Source organism: Prunus persica, chromosome G5 (assembly GCF_000346465.2).
Source record: "Prunus persica cultivar Lovell chromosome G5, Prunus_persica_NCBIv2, whole genome shotgun sequence".
NCBI lineage: Eukaryota > Viridiplantae > Streptophyta > Magnoliopsida > Rosales > Rosaceae > Prunus > Prunus persica.
This window is the reverse complement of record NC_034013.1, coordinates 664,675-690,516: the sequence shown is the minus strand read 5'-3', so window position 1 is coordinate 690,516 and position 25,842 is coordinate 664,675. Positions and strand designations below refer to the sequence as shown.

The window sequence follows — 25,842 nt, the reverse complement described above, 5'->3', positions numbered from 1 at the left end:
ATTTCCGTAAATTCGAGTATCGATTTTTCCGTGAAAACAGATATTTTCATCACTGAATATAACTAGCCACTCAAATAACTTCATGTAGTGTACTTAAAAACAAGATTTATTATCGATAATCAGAATATAAACAAATGTTTTTGTTTTTCAAGTAATTAGACCCACCAAATACGTAGAAGCATGAAGTGTCCCGCCAAATCGTACATTTCGTACCTTATGTTGACGTATGTGCAACGTGCATGCACATGCCTGAAAATGTGTGAGGGAAAGGATTGAATAGCACACTCGCTTCACCTATATCCTACCAATACTCTTTCTACAACATTTACAACATTGCTGCTAGCAGACTATGATGTTAGTGACTGGACTAGTCAGAAAATCCTACCCCTTTGTTGACCCTTGCTACATCAAGAATGTAACTCAGCAACAGATATCACTCGTCTTTTATGATAACTCCTTCAAAAATGCCATCAGGTCCAAAATTTGGTGCAAAGAGCCTTGGATCAACAGGTCCTGGAAGGCTGAACGAGAGCGTGAATGGTCCGGGTGGGCATAATTGCTGCAATTTCATTTGGAATACACGCGAACGTTTCCTTATGGGATTTCCACCACTTGTGACGCCTTGGAGATGAATCTTGCCATTAGATTCAATCTCACAATTGAATTGACCTGTTACCACAAATAATATCAACTTGTAAATGTGAAAAATATGAACATTTAGCTGATGAAAAGAATATATGAGATATCCTTTGTGCCTAGCATGAACGTGTGAGTACAGGCTTGCAGATATACTTCATGGGTTCAAACAAATTCCCCAGCACTAATCAGACCTAGAATGGGGGGAGGTGGGATAAGATACAGCTTCCAAGAGGCTTTCTTGTGTTCACCTTCTCAGGAGTGAGAATCATTAAAAAAATGCTACCTAGAATATACATCTGCGCTATATCTTGGCAGCAATGGGAACATTAACTGCATATAAACTCTGTTCCACTCGATGATGCATTGAGAGACAAGTATCCTATTCAAGGTAGAGGAGGTACCTTAGAAACTTTGAAAACATTAGGGGGACACCAAACTATAGGCATTTTAATAGCATATGTCAGCAAGAATAAATGAAAAGAAGTAACGAAAGGAGAACATACAAAAATCCTTCCTGACCCCTGGTAGAGCAACCCGGAAGTAATATGCAGCCTTGCTAACACCAATGTCCACAACACCAACAGGTGGCCCAACTACCCCTTTCCTGGCAGTCCCAGACAAAACAACAGAAGAATCTGAAGTACATTCTTCCAAATTAGGAACAGAGATAAGGGGCATGAACACAGGTCCATCTGGTTTGCAGGTCTTCCATGAAGCTCCATATTTGCTTAAATGTTTTGTAGTAACAACTTGGGGAAATGCTGGCTTTGATGGAGAATGAGAGAAGCACCTTCTCTTATATTTTTGCTGAAATCTTTCCGACCAATTTCCATTTCCATTGGAAAAAAATTCTGTCTTTGTGAAATTGCAATCATCATTCAAGCAATTCGTCTTACTTTCCCCATTATCCAGGTACTTGTGTTGATATCGTATGGCTTCATCTATATCAATTTTCATGTTATTTATACCTGATAAAGATTTGAACTTTTCCAGATCGTCCTCTTTCATACATGATGTAACAGGACCATCAATAAAAAGAATCCCCTTAACAATTCTGAAGCTTTCTGGGTACCATATCTGTTCATGAAGATCCAAAGGGAAAAAATTTGTGAACTGCCAACTGTCTTTCGTCAGCCCTGAATTTGGCAAAGGTAGGCTGCCCTTTAAATACTTATGCAACATTTCTGGTCTCAAAATGAGACTAGGGTGAACATTTCTCAAGAGATAGTAATATAAACCCTCCAAAAGAGACACACTAACATAAGAAGGCCCCAAATAACTTGACATATACGGAGGTGAACCTTCAGCTATCCTTTGAAATGCTGAACATTCGAGGTTATCAAACGTGACATCAGGGCCCAAATAATTTCCCATTACGAAGTTCAGTAGAAAAAGCTGGTCGGCAAACGATGGATTGACGGACATTTTAGGAGGGTCATCTTCCATGCTTCTAGCTTATTCTTTTCCAATAACAAAATTATTGACACCCACCTACACCTGTAAATTCACCTAACTTCAGTGCATAAATAAATGACTTGAAACAACATACTAAACCATATTGCTCTTCATGGTTTCAAGATAAGTAGATTCAGTGTATAGAATTTTTTTTTCTTACTTCTTATAAATTTAAAAAATGAAAAACTTGACTTTTAACCGGTGGGTGCGTTTACAGTGTTAGACAATGTCACAAGGTTGATACTCACATAAAGATTTAGTCATCTTGGCTAAGACATTTAGAGATGAGGTCTTCACATCACATAAATTAATATTCAAAAAATCATCTTGTGGCTAGAGAAAAAAATAATAATAATTCTATTTCCTTTAAAATGTAAGTTTGGATATTGGGTATCATTTGTCATGTAGGAGCGAGTCCAATCAAACATGAGGGAGAGTCATTTGTGATGGTTCAGTCATGGTGTAGACTGAAAGTCAGAACTCAGATTCAAAAGGTCTTAGATTCTATCTTGGGGTAGGCAAAACCTCCAAGCTACCAAATAAAAAGAAAAACAAATTAATGAAATCCTCACAACCTGATATTCTATCATTTTCTTTTTTTTTGGGTGGTTCCCAATTAGCAAGTGCAGAGAAATACACCAACAATGCAGCAACAGTTTGTTCTTTAAAAAAAATTACAGGAAAAAAAGGGAACTATTAACCAACAAGTCTAAATTACACCATCAAGAAGGATAAGTTATGAGAGCTGAAGCTTAAACTACATCGACATAAAACATTTTTAACAATATACTTAAATGAAAAAAAAAAAAAAAAGGGTTCATACTCGCGAATCATAAAACAATTAAGAATAATAAATTACAGAATTCGAACTAACCTGGGTTAGGCCGATGAAGAAGATTAGAAGAAGAAGAAGAAATGGATAAGGGGCGTAAAGGGGATGAAGAAGAAGGAAAAACAAGAAGTTGTGAAGAACATACAATACAAGCAGTGATTTCGAAGAAGTGAAACACAAGAGGAGGTAGTCGCTGTCTGCTGAGGTTAGAGGGCTGGGCGGTGGGTAAGGGGAGGAGAGAGGATGATGGGCTGGGGTGTGCTTGAAAACATTTTTTTTTTACCTTTTTACCTGAGCCAAGAAAACTCTAAGAGCCCGGTTGGTTTTAAAGGAAATAGAAATTGTTTTATTTGGTTTTATAACTCTTGCTTTCCTTAATAAACTTTCACTACAACAATCTCTACAAATTCACTTGCATATTAGTTAGATTTGCTAAAATATGAATATAGTTTGAATACTTTAGGTTAATTGTATTTTTCTTCATAAGGAGGTATATATAGGAGTTTACAAGAGTGCTTTACAAAGAAATAGATACGGTAATCAATTAAGAGAATGTCTCCCAATTATACAAGGATATGTCAACTGTATAAAATAAGGAAGTAAATCACCTAATTAATCAAGGAAATAAATCTCCTTGATTAATTAGGATAGCTCATGTCAACACTCCTTCTCAAGTTAGTGCATACACGTCATCAATTCCCAACTTGTTAAGTGAGTCATAAAACACTTGTCCACATACAGCTTTAGTTAAGACATCCTCTATTTGATATTTTGAATTTATAAAAGGTAGACAGATGATCTTGTTCTCAATTTTTTCTTTAGTTCGATCATGTTGAACTGATTATGAGCAATATCAATAGCTGACTTGTTGTTACAATGCAACTCCATTGGCTTTTCTGGTTTGAAACTCAATTCTGTCAAGAGTCTTCTGATCCATAATAATTCACACACTCCTTGAGCCATTCCTATATACTTTGCTTCTGCACTAGACCTGGAAATATTCCGCAAAGTGACAAGGTTACCTCCAACAAATGTAAAGTAACCCGATGTAGAGCGTCTATCTGTAATGGAACCAGCCCAGTCAACATCTGTATATCCAATAACTTCAAGATTTCCATTCTTGGAGAACATTCGTACCTTTTTCCAGGGGTTGACTTTAAGTACCTTAACATTCGATCAACTGCATTCCTTTGATAAATGCATAAATTAACTAACCACACTACAGCATATGCAATATCTGGTCTTGTGTGTGCTAAATATATCAACCTTCTAACAAGGCCATGGTATTGTTCCTTATTGGCAGGGACCCGGTCCATGTCTTCAATCAACTTGTGATTCATCTCAATGGGTGTGTCAGCAGGCTTTCATGCAAGCATTCCTATTTCAGTGAGTAGATCTATCAGATACTTCCTTTGAGATAGAAATATATCAGTTTTTGACCATGCTACTTTAATTCCGATGAAGTATTTCAAAGCACCTAAATCTTTCATCTCAAATTCCTGAGACAAATAATTTTGTAGTTTCTGTTGTTCTCCTATGTCATTCCCAGTTACGACCACGTCATCCACATACACAATTAATGCAGTGAATTTTCCACCATTGTGCTTTAAGAATAGGGTATGTTTTTGTTTCAATTGAACTATGAATAAGATGAGTATGTATGGACATTCGACAACAGGGATTAGATACATGCTTGGTTGTTTAAAACATTCTTCTATGCTTAATGGATTTCTAATGCTTAATTTAAGTTCAACAACAAGGACTTAATTAGGGAATTAGGAATATAAGGTTAGGACCAGATACCATGGCTTAATCATACTTTAGCTAGAATCAATCTTTGAATCTAAATTAGACATGTCACTTGAATCCTTATAACCTAGAATTGGATTGTTATGGTGAATCGAACGCCCTAGTTTCCAAATCTGTTTTCCAACCCTTAAGACCACTCTTTGTTACACTTGTTTACTTGCTTTTGTTTGCAATTTTATTTTGTTCATTTGTTTTCACAATCACAAGTAATCTCACTTTAAATTATGTTTTAGACTTAACTTCTTGTTTCTAGAATTGGGTAATCTAAGTACATAATTAATTTGAACTTATCAGTCCTCGTGGGTATGACCTCTGTCTTGCTATATGTGGGGGTCTTTTTCTTCCAGCAGCTGCAAATAGGCTGGGCTGCCGTAAAGGAAAAATTACTGGAATTGCCCCATGTGCCTGAGTTCGAAAATTAAGCCCCAAAAGCACTTCGAAAGGGCAGTAAAGCCTTAGGAAGTGTTCTGGTTACCTTCACCAACGAAAATGATGGCTGCTTACAGGTGATTTATGCTTGCTTACAGATAAAGTTTTAGCTTAACATGAGGAGATTGTGGCATGGGAGCAAGGTCAGCATGAGTTGAGCACCAAAGAGGAAAATAAGGCTTCCTAGGGAGAAATGGGAGTGTTTAAGATGAGGGAGACAAGGTTTGCAGGATGATCTTGGCTAAAAAGGGGTAAAGGAAGGGCACTACTTCTTCCGGCAGCTTGACAGACTCTGAAAATAGTCTGTTAACAGAGAAGAACGAAGAAGAAGAGTGAATAGGGTTACTGGATTTTTGCAAGTAAGAGAGGGAGCTTGCTCTCTCAGCCTGGGTTGGTTTTTGCTAGGTGGAGGGGACCTCCTTTTATAGCTGCGGGAAACCTTCATTCCCCAAGAAACCTTAATGGTTTCTTCCCCAACTTAGCAAGGTTTTCCTTCCCTTTTCCTTTCCTCTCTTGACTTTTCCTGTTTTAGTGAGATTTTCTCTATCTATTTGCACAAAATCAGGGATTTTGGAGCTCAAGGCCTCCTTTCCTGCGGCTGCTTCAGTAGAAGATTTCTACTTCCAGCCATTTTCTTCCTTTCTTTCTCACTCTTTCCTATAACCAGTTTTGATAGGGAAGGAGTTGGGATGTGTATGTTGGTTTGAAGAGTGTCTCTCTTCCTGGTAGCTTGCATGTTAACATCCCTTGGTTTCTCTGGTGTTTTGTTTTGGAACTTGATCCATTCCCATGTGCTGGCACTTCCTAGCAGCCTTATTCAATGAACTTTCAAACTTCCTTTTCGTAGCTTCTATTCCAGCTAGGTGCTGGAGCTTGTGGTTCATCTATGGCAATTGTATGGGCCAAGGTTCACTAAGTAAATGGGCTATTTTTGTTGAATGATGGGCTTCTTGGTTGGGCTATTCTTTGATTGGGCTAATTTTGGTTGAGTTATTTTGGTTGGGTTATTTTCTCTTTTTGCTCACCCATATATTTGGGCTTAAGAAATGGGCTTGGGTTCCGAGGCTCCCAAGCAACCTGGAACCTCCATTTCTCGTCCCATCAATGGGCCTCATGACGACCTATTACCTTCCATACCACAACCCACTCAAGCAAGCCCCGGGCATCTTGCGTGGCTTGGGCCCACTTAAGCTTGTAGCATGACGCGTTGTTTATTTGCTTGGCGTGGTATGTGTACAAGCGCATATGGCGAACTTTCACGTGCCTAAATTGGATTTCTTCTCGGTAAGGTATTGCATTGGGCTGAGCATTTATTTGGGCCGAAGCGTGGATTTTTTTTTGGGCCTCAACACTATACTACTAATTGGCCCGTACAATTGCGAGTTAACTATGGACATAAGCGTTGATGTATGATGTCATGATCCTGTAAGAACTTGTTAAGATCCTAGTTGAGAAATTCTCCACCATTGTCAGAACAAAGAACTTGGATTCATGCTTGAAACTGTGTTTCCACCATTTTACTGAACTGTTGAAACTTTAAACTGACTTCCCCTTTAGTTTTGAAAAGGGAAACCTAGGTCATGCGTGTGCAATCATCTATAAACGTGACAAACCATCAAACTCCAGTTGGAGTGGCAATTTTAACAGGTCCCTAAACATCAGAATGAACAAGAGAAAACAGAACTAAACTTTTATTTGAACTTAACAGTAACGAGACGCAATGACTTTTAGCCAATTCACACGTATCATACTAGAAGCTGGAAACATCAAAAATGAAAAATAATTATGGAAACAACTTCTTCAAATAACTGAATGAGGCATGCCCAAGAGGTTTATGCCATAACCAAACTTTATCTCTCTCCCTCTCAAAACGAGTTCCACTTGTAAGCTTGACCAACCTTGGTCTTACTATCCAGTACCCAATCCAGGTAGTCGAGTGTGTCCCACCTAGTACCACAACCAATAGTCTTCCCCTTAAGGATGTCCTGAAAAACATAATGATTCCGCCAAAATGTTACAGTACACCCCAAAGTAGTAGTAAGTTGTGGAACAGACAACAAGTTATGGTTCAAGGATGGGACAATCAAGACAGAATTCAAATGTATGGAGTTAGAGAGAGATAAAGTGCCCTCCCCAACCACAGGGGAGGGAGGTACCATTAGCATTAGACACTACCAACTGAGTGGTTGGTTGGCGATGAATAAGTTTGCCAGGATCAAATGTCATGTGATTTATAGCACCCAAGTCAATAATTCATGCGGGCTTTGGAGAGAACGTACGAAAAGCAGAACCTTTGGTGGTGGCGATAGTAGCACAACCCTGAGTAGCCAGTTCAGCAGGATTGGCAGCATGCTTCTGTAAGTCTGCAAGGAGGGAGAGAGTTGTAAGGGGTTCTAACATCGCAGTGGAAGTAAGATTTGATATGAGTGCGTGTTTGTGGTTAAGGAGTTGATTTGAGAATTTGAAGAATTTGATTTGAGGACTTTGAGGTATGAATTTGATCTAGGAATTTGATTTGTGAGGTATGTGGAGTTTGATAAGAGGATTTGATTTGAGAGGTAATGGATTTGATTTAGGGTTTAGGTTTGAATTTGAGAATATGATTTGAGGGTTTAGAGACAACCTAGAATCAATTGCACTGATACCATGCTAAAATATGAATATGGTTTGAATACTTTAGGTTAATTATATTCTTCTCCATAAGGAGGTATATATAAAAGTTTATAAGAGTGCTTTACAAGGAAATAGATACAATAATCAATTAGGAGAATATCTCCCAATTATACAAGGATATGTCAACTATATAAAATAAGGAAGTAAATCGCCTAATTAACCAAGGAGATTTAATTTTAGGTATTCGAATATAAGAATAATTTAGAATCATCATGGGAAAGATACTTGGACTTCAAAAACGCTACATCATTCTTGTGCACTTGCAAGGTAAACTCATAGGTAAGGAAAAATAGAAATTAATAAAACTTTATCATCTTCAAAGGATTTACTATTTGAATTACATGAGCACTAGAAGAAAAATCTTGTGCCAACGATGGCACATGATTCTTCAAATTTGTCTACTTCTTCTTCTACCACAATTTCTAATTTAGAATATTATCTTGATTTACTAACAATAGAATTTGGTAATTACAGTTATTTTCATGTTTTGGGTCGGTGGAAATCACACGAAATAATATATCCCATACTTCCCTTATAGTCAGTTCCTACTAATGATTGCAGTTTTTTTATGATTTTATTTTATTTTATTTATTTATGAAATGGGGGGTAAACACCCCAGACAAAGGACCAAACACAATTAAAAGTAAATCAAACGGTTCCTAGGAACCCTTAACACATCATTAGCTAATAAAAAAGTCACCCAAACAAGTGCAGTGTCCAAAAGACAAAGGCCCATGTCTCCATTGAAGCTTGCATTTGCCAAACAATCTGCCGCACTATTTTTCTCACAGTAGACATGCTGAAATTTGCACTGGCCAATTTGGTCCATCATCTGTTTGCATTCATTGACAAGTGGTGGGTTCCTTCATTTGTATGACCTGTACCACAAGATTAGAGTCCATCACAACAAACAGAGGAGAGGAATTAAGAGAAATAGCGAGTTTTATGCCAAAAAACAATCCCCAAATTTCAGCATCCTGATTTTAACGACACAAATTAAAATGCCCTATTTCCTTATTATTATTATTATTTTATAAAATTTAATAAATGTGAAATAAATTTTTTTCGAATTTTTTTCTTCTTCTAATTTTAATGACACAAATTAAAATGCTAATTATCCAACTATAAATACCCGCAAGTGTACGAATCTATTGGAAACTAGGAATAAGTAAACAGATTATTAACCAGGTAACCTGTTTAAGACGAACAGAACTAGACACGACACCCGACACGACACGACCCATTACCACGTCTAAATAAAGGGCGTTGGTGGGCAAGGGTGGTCGACGACGAGTGGTGGCTAGCCAGAAAGGGTTGCTAGAGGTGGACATGTGACATTGTGATTGATTTTAAAGGAGTGACAATGTATATAATTTTGAAGTTTTTAAATTACATTATTATAAAATTAGATGCTATATTTTAGTTATTGACTTTATCTAGATTACGTAAAATTAAATTATTATCTACCACAAGAATAAACTCTCTTTTGAGTTTAAACAAAAGCTGCATTTATATTAAGGTATGAAAAACATGGGCTCTACTGCCAATTGGCCAAGGCAATTTGAGGAAATTAAAAAAAAAAAGGTACGAAAAACAGTGCTGGGGTGAGAGAGGCTCGAACTCTCGACCTCAGGATAACTCAGAAGCTATGAGACCTACGCGCTAGCCAACTGCGCCACCACCCCGGTTGGTTTTTAAATCGCTCCAAATGATATATAACGAATGTTCGAGAACTAGTATCTTCATTTAATCTTTTTTGGGCCTTGGTTTAACATTTTGACATTAGCGGTTAACCAACCAAATAAGTTATAGTAATTTGAACCAATGGACAGGACCACACCTAAGCGTCACTTCAAGTCTTCCCTTTAAATTGTAGCATCTAATAATAATGAAGGGTTATTTATTTAAATGGTCATTAATTTATACCCGAGTTGCATCAACTAAATTATTTGTTCAAATGGTTCATCAACTCTTTATAATTCGTCAAATTGGTTCCACTGTCTAATTTTTTGTTAAATTTAACCAAAATTTAAGGTAAATATAACTTTTCATAATTAAAAAAATAAAAAAGGGTTAAATTTACAAAATTAGAAAAATTTGAAGAAAAAGAGAAAAAAGTGACCCCCACCCCCAGATTTCTTCTCCCTTATTTCTCCACAGACCTCTCCTCCTCCTCCCCCCGACCCCAACCTCGGAGAACCCATAACCCATCTCGTAACTCAGAACCAGTGTAACAAGAAATAAATTTGATTGCTCTATTGTCACTAAAGGACTCAAAAAGCTGGTGACTAATAATCTTTATTTTGGGGGGGGGGGGGGGGGGGGGGGTGGTATTTCATTTTTCAGTATTTTTTTTAAAATGTACGAAATGATTAATTTGCCCTCATATTTAACGACGACATTGACAGAATGTAATGGTAGACTAATTTGCTAAATAATAAAGAGTTGATTGGTCATTTTAGTGGATAATTTAATTGAGGGACCAAAATACAACTTGGGTATAAATTTGAAAACTATTTGAGTAAATAACCCTAATAATGAATAATATGTGCAAAGCAAACTACATAGAAGAGAGAACCCAAAAATACCAAACTTGCTGGGAAGTTTTTTTCCTTGCATCAAGTTTTTATTCTCTTTTTTCTTTTTTCTTTTTCACTCTTTTCCTTTTTCCCACCTTGCAATTTGCGATATGCACAAGTATATGCTTGGTCAATACAACACAACACTACAAGCAGATCGAGGGATCACTTTTTTGTCTTTATCAACTAAAGATAGGAGGGAATGTCCCCACCAAGCAAGATCATGCAGTGGACGGCTCAGATAATCCTCTCAATGATTGCAAATTCCTAAGGAATTGACTGCATTCCCGTCAAAGAAACACTAACCGAAAAAAAAGAAGAAGAAGGGTAAGTTGGACCGTCAAAGCCATTCATTTCAAAATGCTTGAGACTCACATTGCTTTGCGCAGACGGGAAGCCTAGAAGCTTGAGCTCACTCACTGCTCTGTCTCCTTATGTTAACCGTTTTCTTGTTCTAGGGTATATGTCTTGTGGCTTTGAAAAAGCAAAGTATAATTAATTAAAAACAAAGCAGATCAGATCATATAATTTCTACAAGTTTTGTCGAGGCAGAGACAGTCCCAGAAACCAAGATTGCTTTACTGTTTATTCCATCTTTTTCATGTCCCCACTCTGTAACCCTCTCATATATAAGTGACTGAAAATCTCTATCTGTTTCATTCATCCATTCTTCTTTTTTGTTCGTTGTTTTGCTCCTTTAATTCATTCCAAGCTTCTGTACATACATACACATCACATACATACATACATACATCATCAGTTGATCATTTCCAGTCCAGAATTCCCAGAATTCTCTCATGGAGGTAACATTATATTGGATTGATGCATTAATATATATTTTCTTCAAGTAATTAACCCTTTCATTTCTAGCAAGTGTAGCAGTTGTGTTTTCCCTCTCACAAGTTATGTTACATTGTCATATGTAATATTGTTGGTTAATTTGCAGAGTGTGGAGTTGAAGGTGGAGATGGTTGGGATACATGAGAAGCGACTTAGGAAATGCCTGTCCAAATTGAGAGGTATCCTTTGTTGTGAAAAAAAATTTGTCTATCTCATGTTTCATACATTTTTCTCTTTTAGTGAATTGTGATTTAAGACGAGGTAATTTCCATATAACATGTTTAATATACCTTTCTTTGTGGTATATGAAATATGCTACATAGAAGTTGTCATATCTTAAACTAAAGTACAATTGATATAATATTAATTAAAAATTGAATACAGGGATAGAAAAGGTGGAAGTAGATGCATACAGTCAGAAGGTGATTGTAACAGGATGCGTACACAGGAACAAATTACTGAAAGCAATCAGGAGAGGAGGATTGAAAGCTGATTTCTGGTCTCCCCAAAATGAGCTCCTCACTGCTTATGCCAGCGCCAGTTATGGAAGCTTGAGATTCAACAACAACTTCAACTTCAACTTGTTCTAGAAGATACTACAACTTTCTTCTTCCTTTTTCTTTTTTCTTTTTCTTTTTCTTTTATACCCATCTGAGTCACTGAGTTGTTTCATGTGTGGGACTGGGATGGCATACCAATTACCAAGGTTGTGTTTGTGATTTTCAAAATATATATATATATATATATATATATTTAACTCTCTTTCCCTTTTCTGTATTTTGCATGTCACAAAAGCAGTGCCTAAATGATAGGTGATACATTAGATATAATATTACTGAGTGACATTAACTACATAACTACATTAGATATAATTTGTGTAGATGCACCACATCAGAAAAAAAAAAACACTGAAAACAAAGGTTTGTAGATGGATTGTCCTTGCAATGATTAGCGGCCCTTGCCATTCTTTTCATAACCAGCAGTTCATTTTGTCATCACCAAGCCGGCTTTGCCCTTTTTGTCAAGTTAGGGCTCTTGATCCTTTTCACAACCAACCAACAAGCTTTATTTTCTTTGACCCAAAAAACAAACAAGCTTTGTCTCCTTTTGACAAAGAACCCTTGGTTCTTGATATGTGGTTTGTCTCACAACCAAGGAGGCCTTAGTTCTTTTCCAAGAAAAAAAAAACAAGTAACGATAATAACCAAGGGGAACTTGGTCGTATTGGTCAAGATCGAGGCCCCTTCATCACAAACTATGGCCATGTTCGTAATGCCGTCATCTAAGTGATGGTCGTTGGTATTTGTATGTTTCAAAGAACTTGTCCCGGCCGAATTCAAGAGAATGAGATAGCACACTATTTTGCTATTTTCAACTAATCACATTACGTTATGTGAAAAAATTATCACGTATGACGCAAATACGCAAAGATGACTTGTCAAAGTAGATCATAATGACAATGTTTTTGTCCAAAGTGGATCACGATGGTGCAACACATGAATAATAATTAAAATCAACTCATATTGTGTCAGCTTGCGAAGTGATGTTAGTGTTCCATCCACAGTTCAACTAAAACATTACTTCTTTGTACCGTTCTACTGAAATACAACTCATTTCACAGAGTCAGCATGCCTCATAATATCACTGCTCCGCTGAAATATTACTAGTTAAGGATGCGTGGTGAGATCTCAAACACAGATCTGAATCTGATTATGAAATCTGATAAAAGAACAAAATCTGATTTTGAATTGAATGTAATTTTTCCTTTTTAGGTGAATAATTAATTGAGAATTTAAAACATGGACACATGTCATGGCTTGTGCGTGCACCAACGTCACAGCAGATCAAATTCTTATACTTCTTCTCCACCATTTTGTTGTGACCTGACTTGTGTGTGAGAGAGTCTTCTTCTGAGTCGGTCTTTGAGTTCGATTCGAGTAAACAATAAGAAAGAAGGAAAGCAAGAAAAGATGCACTTAAGCGAAAATGAAGGCATAGAAGGCAACACTTTTGTGGTGACGGGTGGGTTGGGGTTTGTGGGCTCCGCACTCTGCTTGGAGCTGCTTCGAAGAGGGGCTCACCAAGTCCGAGCCTTTGACCTCCGAACGACCTCCCCTTGGTCCGCCAATCTCCTCCAACACGGCGTCCACTGCGTCCAAGGTTTGATCCATCTTCCCAATTACTCGTTACCCCTTTGCTACGCCTTTCAAATTCATCCACTTTCTTCATTTCTTTTGCGTTTTCTCTTTCAAGTTCAATTTTTTTCACTTGGGTATATTGAAATTTTCAATATTTTTTGTGTAAATATTAATAATCAATAGTAATAATCATGTAGGGGATGTTACCCATAAAAAAGATGTTGAAAAGGCTCTGCGCGGAGCAGACTGTGTGTTCCACCTTGCTTCATATGGCATGTCAGGGAAAGAAATGCTGCAGTTTGGTCGTGTTGACGAGGTCAATATAAATGGAACCTGTCATATATTAGACGCTTGTCTCGAGTTTGGGATCCAAAGGCTTGTTTATGTGAGCACGTACAATGTTGTGTTTGGGGGAGAGGAGATTGTCAATGGGAATGAGGCCTTGCGCTACTTCCCCATTGATAGCCATGTCGACCCGTATGGCCGTAGTAAATCAATTGCCGAGCAGTTGGTCCTCAAGTACAATGCTCGTCCCTTTAGGTAAGTACTTTTAATTGAAATTGTTCCTATGCCTTCTTCAATTAAGCATTCCACAATATATGTTACTAGGGATATTCTAGTGTACTTGGAATTGGTGTGTCGTAGGATATGCGTGCGAGCAAACTAGTGAGGGAGAAGTGCTTGTTAATAGGGTCATTCTAGTGTACCGGGAATTTGTGTGTCTTAGGAGATATGGGCTGGATTCATACAAAAACTTTAGTGTATGTGAGCACAAGTGTGAGTAGTATTAAATCGTGGTATTTATACCAGCCGAAATGTGGAGTTATCTTTGTTGGTAATGACACTGGCTATTGTTTATGGGTTCTCATCCGCCATATTTAGTTTGTCTTCGCATTAATTATATGCTGAGATGTGGTTGTTTCTGTGCTTTATAGGAAGAAGAGTGGGAAGTGCCTTTACACCTGTGCAGTTCGTCCAGCTGCTATCTATGGTCCAGGTGAAGAAAGGCACCTTCCGAGGATAGTGTCTCTGGCAAAGTTAGGCCTAGTTCCATTCAAAATTGGCGAAGCAAATGTGAAAACAGATTGGATTTATGTCGATAACCTAGTACTTGCACTGGTAATGGCAAGCATGGGACTTTTGGATGACATTCCCGGGAGAGATAAAGAAAGACATCCCATAGCTGCTGGTCAGCCATATTTTGTATCCGATGGTAACAATGCAACCCTTACTTTACCTTTTTTAATGTAGTTTCTTTTCGTTGTCATATTATTAACTGGAATTTGCTAGACACAGATTATTGAACTATTCCTTTGACATAAAGAGTAGTATCTGAAACGTAAAAGGTGAAAACCAACCTTTCTTACAGGGTCTCCAGTCAACACCTTTGAGTTCATCCGACCTCTGCTGAGAAGCTTGGATTATGACCTACCAAAGGCCTCCTTGTCTGTACCTCGTGCTCTTTCTTTAGGAAAGGTTTTTTGGGCAGTCTATACTATCTTGTATCCATGGTTAAATCGATGGTGGCTTCCTCAGCCATTGATCCTTCCTGCTGAAGTATACAAGGTTTGCTTAATCCTTCCATTTTTAAGTTTTGGCTGTATTGGAGATATGCATGTGGCAGTTCTATCTTTATCCATTCACTGTTTTCCCCTCCCAATAGAAACAAAAATTTCTGCATTGTGGAGAGTGAATATAATTACGGTTGAAGCCTAGCACACATGTTGTGGCCGAGCTCTTTTATCTCACTGTTGTGGCGAGCTCCTCTATTCCGATTCACAGTTTCTCTGAGCTATATGGTTCCTCTGGGAGAGAAATCAAGCTTTAAGAAATAATGTGATTTTAATCTTCTGAGAAAAACCATCAATCAGTGCATTTTTATTTTTATTTTTTATGGATATAAAGTAAAGCTTCATCCTATGTAGACACAGGGGTAGTGAGACCAATTATACTTATGTCGTGTCTGTCAACATTTGTTGAATCTCTTGTATAAATTACAGGTTGGTGTTACCCATTACTTCTCTTTCCTTAAAGCAAAGGAGGAGCTTGGCTATGTCCCAATGGTGACTCCTCGAGAGGGAATGGCTGCTACGATCTCATACTGGCAGGAGAGGAAAAGGAAAACTCTGGATGGGCCTACAATATATGCATGGCTATTTTGTGTGCTTGGAATGGCCACGCTATTCTGTGCTGCTTATCTGCCAGACATTGGACCTGTGCCACTCTTCAGAGCTATTAGCCTCTTCTTTCTCCGGTCAATGAGAGTAGTTAGGACAACGTTTCTCCTAGCTGCAGCAGCACATATTGGAGAGGCTGTATACGCGTGGAAGCTGGCAAAAAGGGTGGACCCTGCTAACTCAAGAGGATGGTTTTGGCAGACCTTGGCTCTTGGGTTTTTTTCATTACGTTTTCTGTTGAAGAGAGCACGGAAGGCAAGAGCTCCTCGTCACTAGTGCATAGGGGTGGGCACGGTCTGGATTGGTTCGGTTTTACTCTCAAACCACAGCTGAACCAATAAGAAAATAACGGTCCGGTTTGGTTTGGATTAGCCTAAAATCATAATGGAAACCGAACCAATCCAAACCACTTGTAATTGGTTTGGTTCGGATTGGTTCGGCCGGTTTGTGCCTAACACAAAACCATGCATTTTTCAACCTGCTCTTACATTATAATGCTAACATTTTGTCATTATATCATTCCATTCCATTCCATCAAAGGCTAATACAACATCATTCCATTTATTCAAAGGTTGTCCAATGTCTAGCATGCATCTAAGTTCACAATTTCCATCAAAACAAACATATACAAAATTTGCATTAACCAAGTAGCATTAAATTTACTCATTGCATTCATCACAATACAAACAAATGAAAAGCTTTTATCACAGAGAGGTAAATACTTTTATCACAGAGGTGGAGTTTGAATGCGTATGAAATTATGAAATGGACCCATTAATTAAGATAGATAGAGTAAGAAGAGCCACACAACACAAAGAGCAAACACACATAGTAGAGATAGAAAGAGAGGGAAATACAAGCACACACAAATAACTGGGATATGCAAATTAGAAGATCAAAACGTGCACCAACATTCAGATACGCGAACTCACAAAACGCACACAAACCTTGCCACATGTAAACTAAATTAAATAAATAATAAATTGATTTATAATCGGTCCGGTTCGGTTTAGGACAGTTTTTAAAACTCTCAAACCACAGCTGAACCAAATCAAACCGGTTCGGTTCGGTTTTTCAAAATGTTGACTTTTTCTTTGGTCAAAACCAAACCAAATCAATCCAATATAATCGGTTCGGCCAGATTGACCGGATCGGCCGGATTGATGCCCACCCCTACTAGTGCATGCCTGTAGTGTTCGTAGAATTTTATAAGATAGTGGTTTTATGTATGTTCTGTATGAGAGAACATGGTTTTATGTACGTACAATGCAATACATGTGTCTCTTACAAAAGGGTTGAAGCGATGTGATTCTCACAGTTTCAAAGTTTCCAAAGGTGGAAATTCGTACGTTTGATTATAGTTTGGTTCGTTACTTAAATGTCCCAAGCGATTTGGCACTCCCACTTAAATTCTAACACTCTAATTGAGTATTTTATTTTAAGATTTTAATACAATTTGGAGTGCCAAAAGGTAAGGGCATCGTCGCTCAAGCGGTTAAAGAGCAATTACCTATGCACTCCAGGTTCTAAATTCGATTCTCCCTCCTCTCAATATAGCTTGTATTCAAAACCAAAAACAAAAAAGTGCCAAAAGATAAACATAAGCAAAATTATGGTGAAACATAAGCAAATTTATTTTGGTGCATAACTCAGTTGCGATAATTGCTGATTTAAGTTCTGATTTGGTATGCATTTAGAGTATCGCAGATAACTGCTAAGGGCAGACGCGGGCAACTTTTAACCGTAGATGCTTGTTGATCTCACAGCACGAAAGACTATATACTACGAAAACCAGAAACCCAGAAACAATGGCGAAGACTTTCTCTGAACTCTGCTCCATAGGTGATAAACATATGGAGAACAGTAACAAATGGAGTTTCATGGGCATGAACCAAGCAAGACAGGAAAAAGAGAAAAATGAAAGCAAACCATGACCCAAAAAGAAGAGATGGTTCTACAAAACAGAATGGTTAGAATCAAATTGGCACCATTTACCATCTTATCATTCGAGAATAAGGTGAAGCTGAGCATATCTGAAGGAAGGGTCTACAAAGATTACAAGAAGCCAACACATGATAAACAACTAGATCACCAACTCATCCTAATCCTACCAAGTCCTAAAAGCACAAGGCTTAATCTAATTTCTATTTCACAAACACCTCTTGTTACCTGGTTGACACTTTCAGCTGCCGACATCCTATAAGGTCAAGCAGTATTATACAGTTCTTATTCTACTAAACATACATTACACAAGGTTGAAACTACAACAGGGTGCCCTCGAGACTCCGAATAAAGTTAAGAAACACAACATTGCTGATCCTGATCTTGCCTACTACACAAATTAGTGAAAAGGCTGGAGTTATGAAAGCTTCACTTCCATGGCATGCTAGACATGCCTTGCGGGTTACTGTTATTGCAGCCTCCTGTACTCTGGTTAAGCGGACTTCCAGGTCCGCCTGAAGATTCACTGAGCGTTCCGCGTGACTGGGGGCTACTGGCCCCTGTTGGCCCACTACTCGGTGCAAGTTTCGGTGCTACAGGCTCCAATTGGTTTGTTGTCTTTGGTTCTTTCCGACCATCTGCAACAAAGCTCCCAACTACTACCTGCAATGGATTTTGCAATCGTAAAATCAGTGTTTCTATTATGTTCAATCATATGAAGATGCTGTATCTGGCAGTGCTAATACTGCTGATAAATTCCTTTTTCTCAAAGAAACAAATATATAGAATAGGGCCTGTCCAGTGTTAACATCACAGTTTATAGACCCACACATATTGTGGAAAATCTTCTGAACTTAAACTAATAATTTTCGCATCACAAGTTATAAATAAATAAATAAAAATGCACACACACAAATAACTGTATGGGAAAAGTTATAAGAAATGTACCTGAACAGGGGAGGCAGCTGTCAGAAGACCTGCCACACCACCACCTAAAACTCGACCATCTGGGCCAGATAATGACACACTTAAGCCCCCAGTTCTACTCCGCTGGCCACTACTTTCAGATAGAAGAAATGAGCCAGAAAGTGTTAGAATTTCAAACCTCCCCTGCATATGAAAATTCATAAGAAAAACAGGAATTAGCAGAGAATATTCATAGGTAGAAAATATACATAAAATGAAGCCGACCCTCCTATCGTAATTACCAAATGATTAACAAAAAGTTTATGATAATTACTCGTGTTAGGTCAAGGGCAATTTAAACTAGTAAAAGCGGCAATATGAGAAACAACAAAAATCACTACTGTAGCCCCCTAGAGTGCTTTTCTTCACAGCGTTGTGGAGTATATGTAAACTTTAACTGTTACCAATTCACCACCAAGCTTTTTCTTTTCTTTTGACACAATTCAATTTCAGTCCTAGAAAGACTTGGAGTAATTTTTCATCCCGTCCATACTCCCAGAGGATAACTATTGAGGCCCAACATACTTTCAATACAACCGCATGAAAAAGTCAGCACATCCTATGCAAGGGAAGGCCAACAGACAGGTAGCAATCTCACAAACCTCGTATGTTACAGTTCCACCAGATGTGGCTGGTTGGCGAAGAGTCACATTAGAAATGGCTCCATTTGCAGACAAGATGCAAACAGCCCTAGGACCATTCTGAGAAAATGACATTATTTTTGCCGATACATCCTGAAAGATTAAATGCATTAAAATAAAATTTCAATACTGTAATCAACTAGAAAAATGATCAGTCAAATTCAAAAGTTAATGAAACAGACAAGAAGTTGGAGAATATGGAAACTGTAAGGGTTGCAGTGATGTTTGTAGCTCAACAACTATTCAGAGTAAGAGTGCAGTGATGTTCAAAGAGGGAAGAGCAGTAAAAATAAAAAATTAAAGAAAGAAGGGGAATTAGAAACCTCTCCAGCTTTTACAGTGATAACATGTGGCGAAAATCCAAACCCCACAGATCCTGCAAAGAGGAAAACAAATTAACACTTAGCACCGTTATTATTATACATTAATTTGCAGGGGGAAAAGCAACATCAAAATTGAATTCTTGAAAAGGAAACAATAAAATAAGATCCTTGCCACTGCATCTATAAGTTATATAAGGAAACAAATAAACATTTTTGTTTCGTGACAATTCTAGTCTTACCACTTGATATTTGAAATACTAAATTAAACGCTATTAATAAGATTTAAGCAGCATGATTGGAAACTTTCAAAAGCATATTTTTCCAATATTGGAAATATTTTATAAAATCTTATTGATAAAGTTCCACTGTAAAATAGACTCTGCGTAAACAATTTAAGACGAATAATTCCATTTGAAAGAAATACGAAAAAGCATTATCATTATAAGATATCATATGCGCATGGAAATATCATGAATAATCAAAGGTTCAATATCTTTGAGCTTACAGCATCTGATTGCAATACAAGAATCAAGGGCAGATAAGTAATTTTGAAACAAACATAAGAATCTAAAGAGACACTGAACAGAACCTCAGTTCCAGTACCCTTTTCTATTCCATAGAGTCATCCACGAATATATCCCTTTTCATTAAATAAAAAACAACGACCACTTCATTTTCTGTCAGAAACCCAAAAGGGTGGGAACAAGGAACCTCCAATAGAGAAGATAATAAGTAAGAAAAAAAAAAAAACAAAGACAAGTACATAAAAATAGAACTTAGTTGATCCCGGTATGGGAATAAGTCAAAGCCACTGTCGCCTTAAAACCCAACGGCTCACTCAAACATTGAAAAATCACCACGCGACAGACAAGGGTAAACGCAAAAGAAAAACAATAGCAACATCAAAGACACAGAAGAACGCAGATTTAAAACGCCGCCCACAAAAAATAAAAGCAAACCCAATAAGATTCAAAGGATTTAAGGAAAACCCAATTTGGAAAAATAAAAGGAAAGAAGCTTTACCCAAAGCATCCAATTGTTGCTTCTTGGTAGAACCAGGTGGTCTGCCTCTGGCTTTCTTGATGGAAGTGGGTGAAGCAGAACCTACAGATGGAGGAGGAGGATGAGGAGGAGGAGGAGAAAAGGCTCCACCACTGGACTGGGTTACGGTGACAGACGCAGCTGAAGGTGAGAGAGACAGTGCCATGGTGCCATCTGGCCCATACTTCCTGGGCCTCCCTCTCTTCCTCTTCATTGGCTCGCTACCCATGTTCATGTTAAGCCCAGCAGCAGCAGGAGCAGGGGCCATAACAGCAGCACCTGGTGAACCCTCGCCGGCAGCTAACGGAACAGGAGCAGAACCGCCGGCAGCGGCAGAGGATTGGTAAGTGGGCGAGGTGGCGGCGGCGACAGGCTTGTAGAGAGCAGCAGCAGCAGAGCCGTCAGGACTGAAGTTCAAGCGCATGTTCTGTATGGCGGCCTGTGATTGCAGCGGACTCTTCTGCAGACCACCGACGCTGAACGGCTCTCTACTCGTCATCACTCCTGTCTCAGATCCCGACATCTTTTTTTTCTTTCTTTTTTTCTTTTTTTAAATTTAAAAATAATAATAATAATTTGCAGTTTTGCACTTGTACTAAAATCCCATCAAACCAGCCTCTGAAACACCATAAGAAAAATAAAATAAAAGCTCAGTGAGTGCAAAGAAATTTACCATTTCTCAGATCAGCACAATTTACAAACCCTAATCCATAAACAAAACCAACCAATTTTAAAATGGTATTTACAAAATGATTATTGTTTTTTGTGGTATCTTAATTCTTAACCACCAGTAAAACAGAAAAATAAAAAAATAAAGAAGGAGAAGAAGATGATGATGCTAGATTCCAAGTAAGCTCATTCTGCAACAAGTATCTAAACCCTAACTCTGACAACATACTTACCCACGAATCTGGGACTAAAATCCAACCCCAACTGAACAACAAACCCTAATAACTGCGACGAGAATTACATTCAACTTACAGACCTGGTTTAAAAACCACCAGAAAATTTTACATTTGCTTTTATTTTATTTTTCAAATTTCAGCATAGATCATGCAAAATATTTTAAAATTAAAGCTTAAACCAAACAAAAATCAGCATTTTACTTCCACCAACGAACAATTTGTTTAAAAATAAATAAATCTTTTATTTATTCGGAAATTCAAAGTAAAAGAATCATAAAAGAAAATACAATGAAAATTGAGGAAAATCGTAAAATAAGCCCAAAAAATACGTTCAACTTACCAATAATTCAGGAAAATTACGCCGACGCGGAAATTCTAGGGTTCCGGAACGAAAACGCAGAGCGGCTCCGAAGCCCTTTTTCTGAGAAATGCGAGAATTCTGAATATTAGTTATATTTTAATTCGGATATTATATTTTCTTTTTATTTCGTGCCTTTCCGTGTACGGGCGTATATTTAAAAAGCGAGTAAAAGCCAAGCCCTAATTTGCTATTTTGCATTCTTACAAAAAATATAATAATAATTTAATTTGCATTTACTCCAATCCAACGCCTTCATTGCTATTTGCTTTTTTCTTTGGGTCGACTGTCGACTGTGCTTTAATATTACTCGCTGTTACAATTTTAAAATTCAAAAACAAAGTAGGTCGCTGTCTACGTGGTCCTTCAAACCAGGCGAGTATATCGCATTTGCTGCTCTCAACCCGTCTGGATAACATTTCTTTTTGTCAATCTTGTGTTTGGCGCTTTCTCCTTTTCTTCTTTTTCCTTCTCTTTTCCGAAGTCCAATCTTTCATCACAGCTCTCATGAACGTTACTTGGTCATCTGCACTGCACACTGCACTTTGTGCTTTTGCTTACTTCAGCTTGTTTTGTAAAAATATAAAAATAATTTTTGCTTGCTTCAAAAATTATCCAAACTAATAGAACATTCTAACTTCACATATAATATTAGCACCGTTTGATAATTATTTTATTTTTATTTTCATTTTTACTTTTTTTTGAAAAATAAAAATTGAAAATATGTTTAGTAACAGTTTTTTATTTTCATTTTTCAAGTTTCCAATTTTTAGGGTTTTAAATATGAAAATTAAAAATTGAAATGGTTATCAAACGGGCCCTTAATAAAATAGAAAGAACTTTTGCTAGATTATAAGCACTTATTTAGAAGTGTTTATCTTATAACAAACACTTGGTAGTGTGTCCTGAATGCTTATGTAGAAAGCGTTTTTATGATCCCACCCAAAACAACATCAAGTCCTCCTCCCCTACTTATTGTCAGCCAAGCCAGTTTTTTAGAAGTGTAAGTTTGTGAAATTTGAATTGTTATTCTTCTCACTGTTGGTGGAAAGTATATATACAGCCAAGCTAACGTTACAATAGGAAATATAGATAAAGGAATTTCTAGTCTATAGGGATTGACAATTAATATAGTTGACTGGAGAGATATAAACAGTATATACATCAATTAGGCCTTTGGTGAGGATGTCAGCGAGCTGATTGGAAGAGGAAACAAATTGAACTTGGTGAGAGCCAGAGATAATGCGCTCTCGAATGAAGTGGTAATCGAGTTCAATATGTTTAGTGCGAGCATGAAACACTAGATTGGAAGCCATGTAGGAGTGCTGAGATTGTCACACAACAATAAGGTTGGTCCAGAAGGAGGAAGCGCCAACTCATGAAAGAGATAAGAGATCCAAGTAGTGTCTACACAAACATGAGCTAGAGAGCGATATTCAGCCTTAGTAGATGAGCGAGAAATTGTCTATTGTTTCTTAGCACACCAAGAAATAAGGTTGGAACCAAGAAACACACAAAAACTGGTGGTCGAACGACGGGTATCAGGACAACCAGCCAAATCAGAATCAGAGAAATCATGAAGAGCAAGGGGGCTCGGAGACAGCAATATGATGAACGGCAAAAGAGATGTTAAGTCTAGTGAAAGTGAGATATTGAAGGTAGCCCACAAACTGCCTATACTTAGTTGCATCAGAACGTAACTCATCATCAAGAGAGGATAGCTAATGAGATGCACAAACTGGAGTACTACAAGGGTTACAATCAGTCATGGAATGCCGTTTGAGAAGATCAAGAATATATTTTGTTTGTGAGAGAAGGAGACCAGAGGTGATAGAGGTGGCTTCAAGCCCCAAGAAATAAGAGAGCAGACCCATATCAGTAAGTTCAAACTCTTGACCAAGTGTAAGAACAAATAAGGAGATGAAAGAGGGTTGATTCCATGTAAAAACAATACCATCAACATACAATAAGAGAACCATAATGTTAGACGAGCAGTGAAAGATAAATAAAAAGGGATCAGCTCGACTCTGAACAAGCCCAAACTGGAGTAAAAAGCCACTAAGTCGCTGAAACCAAGCACAAGGAGCCTGCTTAAGATCATAAATGGCTTTATAAAGCCGACATACATGAGTAGAGCGAGCTGGTTCAACAAACCCGGAGGATGAGACATAAAAACAGTAGTGTCCAAATAACCATGAAAAAATGCATTTTTCACATCCAGTTAACAAAGAGACCAACCAAAGGAAACTGCCAGAGCAAGAACGGTCCGAATTGTTGTAGGCTTCACCACATGACTAAAAGTCTCATCAAAATCAATACCAGGTTGTTATGGAACCCTTAGCAACATGGTGAGCCTTGTACCTCTCAATAAACCCATCTGACTTCTGTTTAAGCTTAAAAACCCACTTACATCCAACCACATGTTGCTGAGAAGGAGGAACAAGAACCCATGTCTGATTCTTGAGAAGAACATTAAATTCAGTAACCATGGCCTCAAGCCATTCAAGAAAACGAACAGCCTAAGAGAAACAAGTGGGTTCTTTGGAAGTAAGAGAAGCATGAGCCAACAAAGCACGAGGAAGAGGATACTGAATGATGCCGTCATTGCGAACTCGAGGGTGAAGAGTACCAGCCTGGTGGTGAGTAAGCATAGGATGACACATAACAATAGATGAACCAGAATCAGAAGTATACCCATCAACAGTGGGCTCAGGAGCTCTAGGAGAGGATGATATAAAATGAGATTGCAGATCATGAGGTGGACATGGCCAGCCTTGGTATGTTCGAATAGGGGCCACGTGTGGGGATGATGCCTCTGTAGCCGGTGGCAAGGTGGGATATGGCAAAGTAGTAGGTGGGATGAGGCACAACATGTGAAAAGGGGATTGTAACCCATTCACTGGGATGAGGCAAACGTTTCTGTGCAACAAAGGGAAATGAATGCTCATCAAGTGAACATAGCAAGATATGAAGAGACGACCAGTAGTGTGATCAAGGCATTTGTACCTTTTAAGCTGCAAGTTGTAACCTAGAAAAACACACTCACCAGTTCTTGGTAAAAGTTTATTAGTCATATATGCACCTAAATGCGGATAACATGCACAACCAAAAACTCGCAACTCAGAATATGAAGGAATTTTTCCATAAAGACAAGAATAAGGAGAAGACCAGTGAACAATAGGTGAATGAAAACGATTGATGAAAAAAATAGCAAAGGAGACGACATCTGTAATGACCCAAACCTAAAATTCATATTTAATGAGTAATTTATTATGCGGAAAGACAATTTTGCCCTTTGACTAAATTATGAACTCAAAGTTGACTTTTTGACCCAAAAGGAATTTGACAATTCCACATACACCGTTGCGTAGAGCACGACGACACGAGTTCATAGACACGAAGTGAGCTCGGATCGGAGTTTTAACAAAGAAAATATGATTAAAATATCACGAGGGGCAAAATGGTAAATTGGAAAATCAAAATTTTTATATAACCTCACCTCTCTCTCTCTCTCTTTCTCTCTCCCCGAGCCCTCCTCCCTCTCTGTTTTCTTTCTCTCCCTCCCGTCGCCCTCCACTTGTTAGAGCCACCACCACCGGCCATTCCAAGCAGCAAGACCGGAGCCAAAACGACCGGCGTCGCGCCGCCACCACACCCAGCCCAGCCCGCTGCCAGCCGCTGCCGTCAGCCGCCGGAAACGGTGAAAAACGAGTCGGTTTTGTCAAAACTTCCAACCGCTCGTTCTCCTTCAATTCTCTTCCAAATTTGTCGAGTAAGGTATGGTTTTCTAGCTATTTTTCATGCTCTAGCTGATGGTTGGGTAGGTTTGCATCGATTTTGACCGTAGCTAGCTCAGTTTGCAAATTGGAATTCGGCCGACTTTCGGCCTCAATGTTCGGCCACTTCCAGTCAGTTTTTGGGGTAGGTCCAAGAACAAAAGTGACTCCAAATGGGGTGTTTTATCTAGGATAGGAGTTTGGAGTCCTGGTTCCGAGATTTTTTGAGCACCCGAAATTGCTTAAGACACCCAAATCTGCCTGCGCGTGCTGGGAGCGCGGGGGAGGGTGGTGAAGTAATGTTGTACAGTAGCAGCCAG

The 25,842-nt window shown here is 38.2% G+C and overlaps 4 protein-coding genes and 1 non-coding gene across 8 annotated transcripts; 2 read left to right on the top strand and 3 right to left on the bottom strand.

The window, feature by feature from the left end:
- On the bottom strand, positions 86-3,403 carry LOC18778074 (increased DNA methylation 3). Its single transcript, XM_007209161.2, has 3 exons — positions 2,969-3,403; positions 1,143-2,136; positions 86-669 (listed from the first exon to the last, which is right to left on the bottom strand). The coding sequence occupies exons 2-3, from the start codon at positions 2,083-2,085 to the stop codon at positions 434-436; spliced, it is 1,179 nt and encodes a 392-aa protein (XP_007209223.1). The 5' UTR covers positions 2,086-2,136; positions 2,969-3,403; the 3' UTR covers positions 86-433.
- On the bottom strand, positions 9,438-9,522 carry TRNAM-CAU. The gene is given in 2 exon segments: positions 9,438-9,473; positions 9,485-9,522. It is a non-coding gene; the product is annotated as a tRNA-Met (tRNA).
- On the top strand, positions 10,974-11,984 carry LOC18776788 (heavy metal-associated isoprenylated plant protein 44). Its single transcript, XM_007211207.2, has 3 exons — positions 10,974-11,219; positions 11,363-11,435; positions 11,641-11,984. Exons 1-3 carry the CDS (start codon positions 11,214-11,216, stop codon positions 11,844-11,846), a joined length of 285 nt encoding a protein of 94 aa, XP_007211269.1. The 5' UTR covers positions 10,974-11,213; the 3' UTR covers positions 11,847-11,984.
- Positions 12,902-16,958, top strand: LOC18776126 (short-chain dehydrogenase/reductase family 42E member 1). 4 transcript variants are annotated; one of them, XM_020564645.1, is made up of 6 exons: positions 12,902-13,416; positions 13,592-13,934; positions 14,330-14,607; positions 14,764-14,960; positions 15,395-15,842; positions 16,747-16,958. In XM_020564645.1, the coding sequence occupies exons 1-6, from the start codon at positions 13,227-13,229 to the stop codon at positions 16,749-16,751; spliced, it is 1,461 nt and encodes a 486-aa protein (XP_020420234.1). In that variant the 5' UTR covers positions 12,902-13,226; the 3' UTR covers positions 16,752-16,958. The 4 variants fall into 4 exon arrangements, with proteins under 4 accessions (XP_020420234.1, XP_020420235.1, XP_020420233.1 ...); XM_020564646.1 differs by having other exon boundaries at positions 15,395-15,848; positions 16,750-16,958; XM_020564644.1 differs by having other exon boundaries at positions 15,395-15,852; positions 16,757-16,958.
- On the bottom strand, positions 17,529-21,990 carry LOC18777064 (AT-hook motif nuclear-localized protein 10). Its single transcript, XM_007209197.2, has 6 exons — positions 21,729-21,990; positions 20,466-21,101; positions 19,443-19,495; positions 19,081-19,212; positions 18,461-18,622; positions 17,529-18,175 (listed from the first exon to the last, which is right to left on the bottom strand). The coding sequence occupies exons 2-6, from the start codon at positions 21,004-21,006 to the stop codon at positions 17,942-17,944; spliced, it is 1,122 nt and encodes a 373-aa protein (XP_007209259.1). The 5' UTR covers positions 21,007-21,101; positions 21,729-21,990; the 3' UTR covers positions 17,529-17,941.

What these genes read in the sequence shown, in the direction of transcription:
- LOC18777064 (XM_007209197.2), bottom strand. Translation starts at nt 21,006, where the DNA reads ATGTCGGGATCTGAGACAGGAGTGATGACGAGTAGAGAGCCGTTCAGC. An exon ending in TCACTGTAAAAGCTGGAGAG is followed by an intron (nt 19,213 to 19,442) that starts GTTTCTAATTCC and finishes TTAATCTTTCAG; the next exon opens with GATGTATCGGCAAAAATAAT. An exon ending in GTGGAACTGTAACATACGAG is followed by an intron (nt 18,623 to 19,080) that starts GTTTGTGAGATT and finishes TTTCATATGCAG; the next exon opens with GGGAGGTTTGAAATTCTAAC.
- LOC18778074 (XM_007209161.2), bottom strand. Translation starts at nt 2,085, where the DNA reads ATGGAAGATGACCCTCCTAAAATGTCCGTCAATCCATCGTTTGCCGAC. An exon ending in AGGGGTCAGGAAGGATTTTT is followed by an intron (nt 670 to 1,142) that starts GTATGTTCTCCT and finishes TTGTGGTAACAG; the next exon opens with GTCAATTCAATTGTGAGATT.
- LOC18776788 (XM_007211207.2), top strand. An exon ending in ATGCCTGTCCAAATTGAGAG is followed by an intron (nt 11,436 to 11,640) that starts GTATCCTTTGTT and finishes AATTGAATACAG; the next exon opens with GGATAGAAAAGGTGGAAGTA.
- LOC18776126 (XM_020564645.1), top strand. Translation starts at nt 13,227, where the DNA reads ATGCACTTAAGCGAAAATGAAGGCATAGAAGGCAACACTTTTGTGGTG. An exon ending in GCCATATTTTGTATCCGATG is followed by an intron (nt 14,608 to 14,763) that starts GTAACAATGCAA and finishes CCTTTCTTACAG; the next exon opens with GGTCTCCAGTCAACACCTTT. An exon ending in TTCCTGCTGAAGTATACAAG is followed by an intron (nt 14,961 to 15,394) that starts GTTTGCTTAATC and finishes TATAAATTACAG; the next exon opens with GTTGGTGTTACCCATTACTT.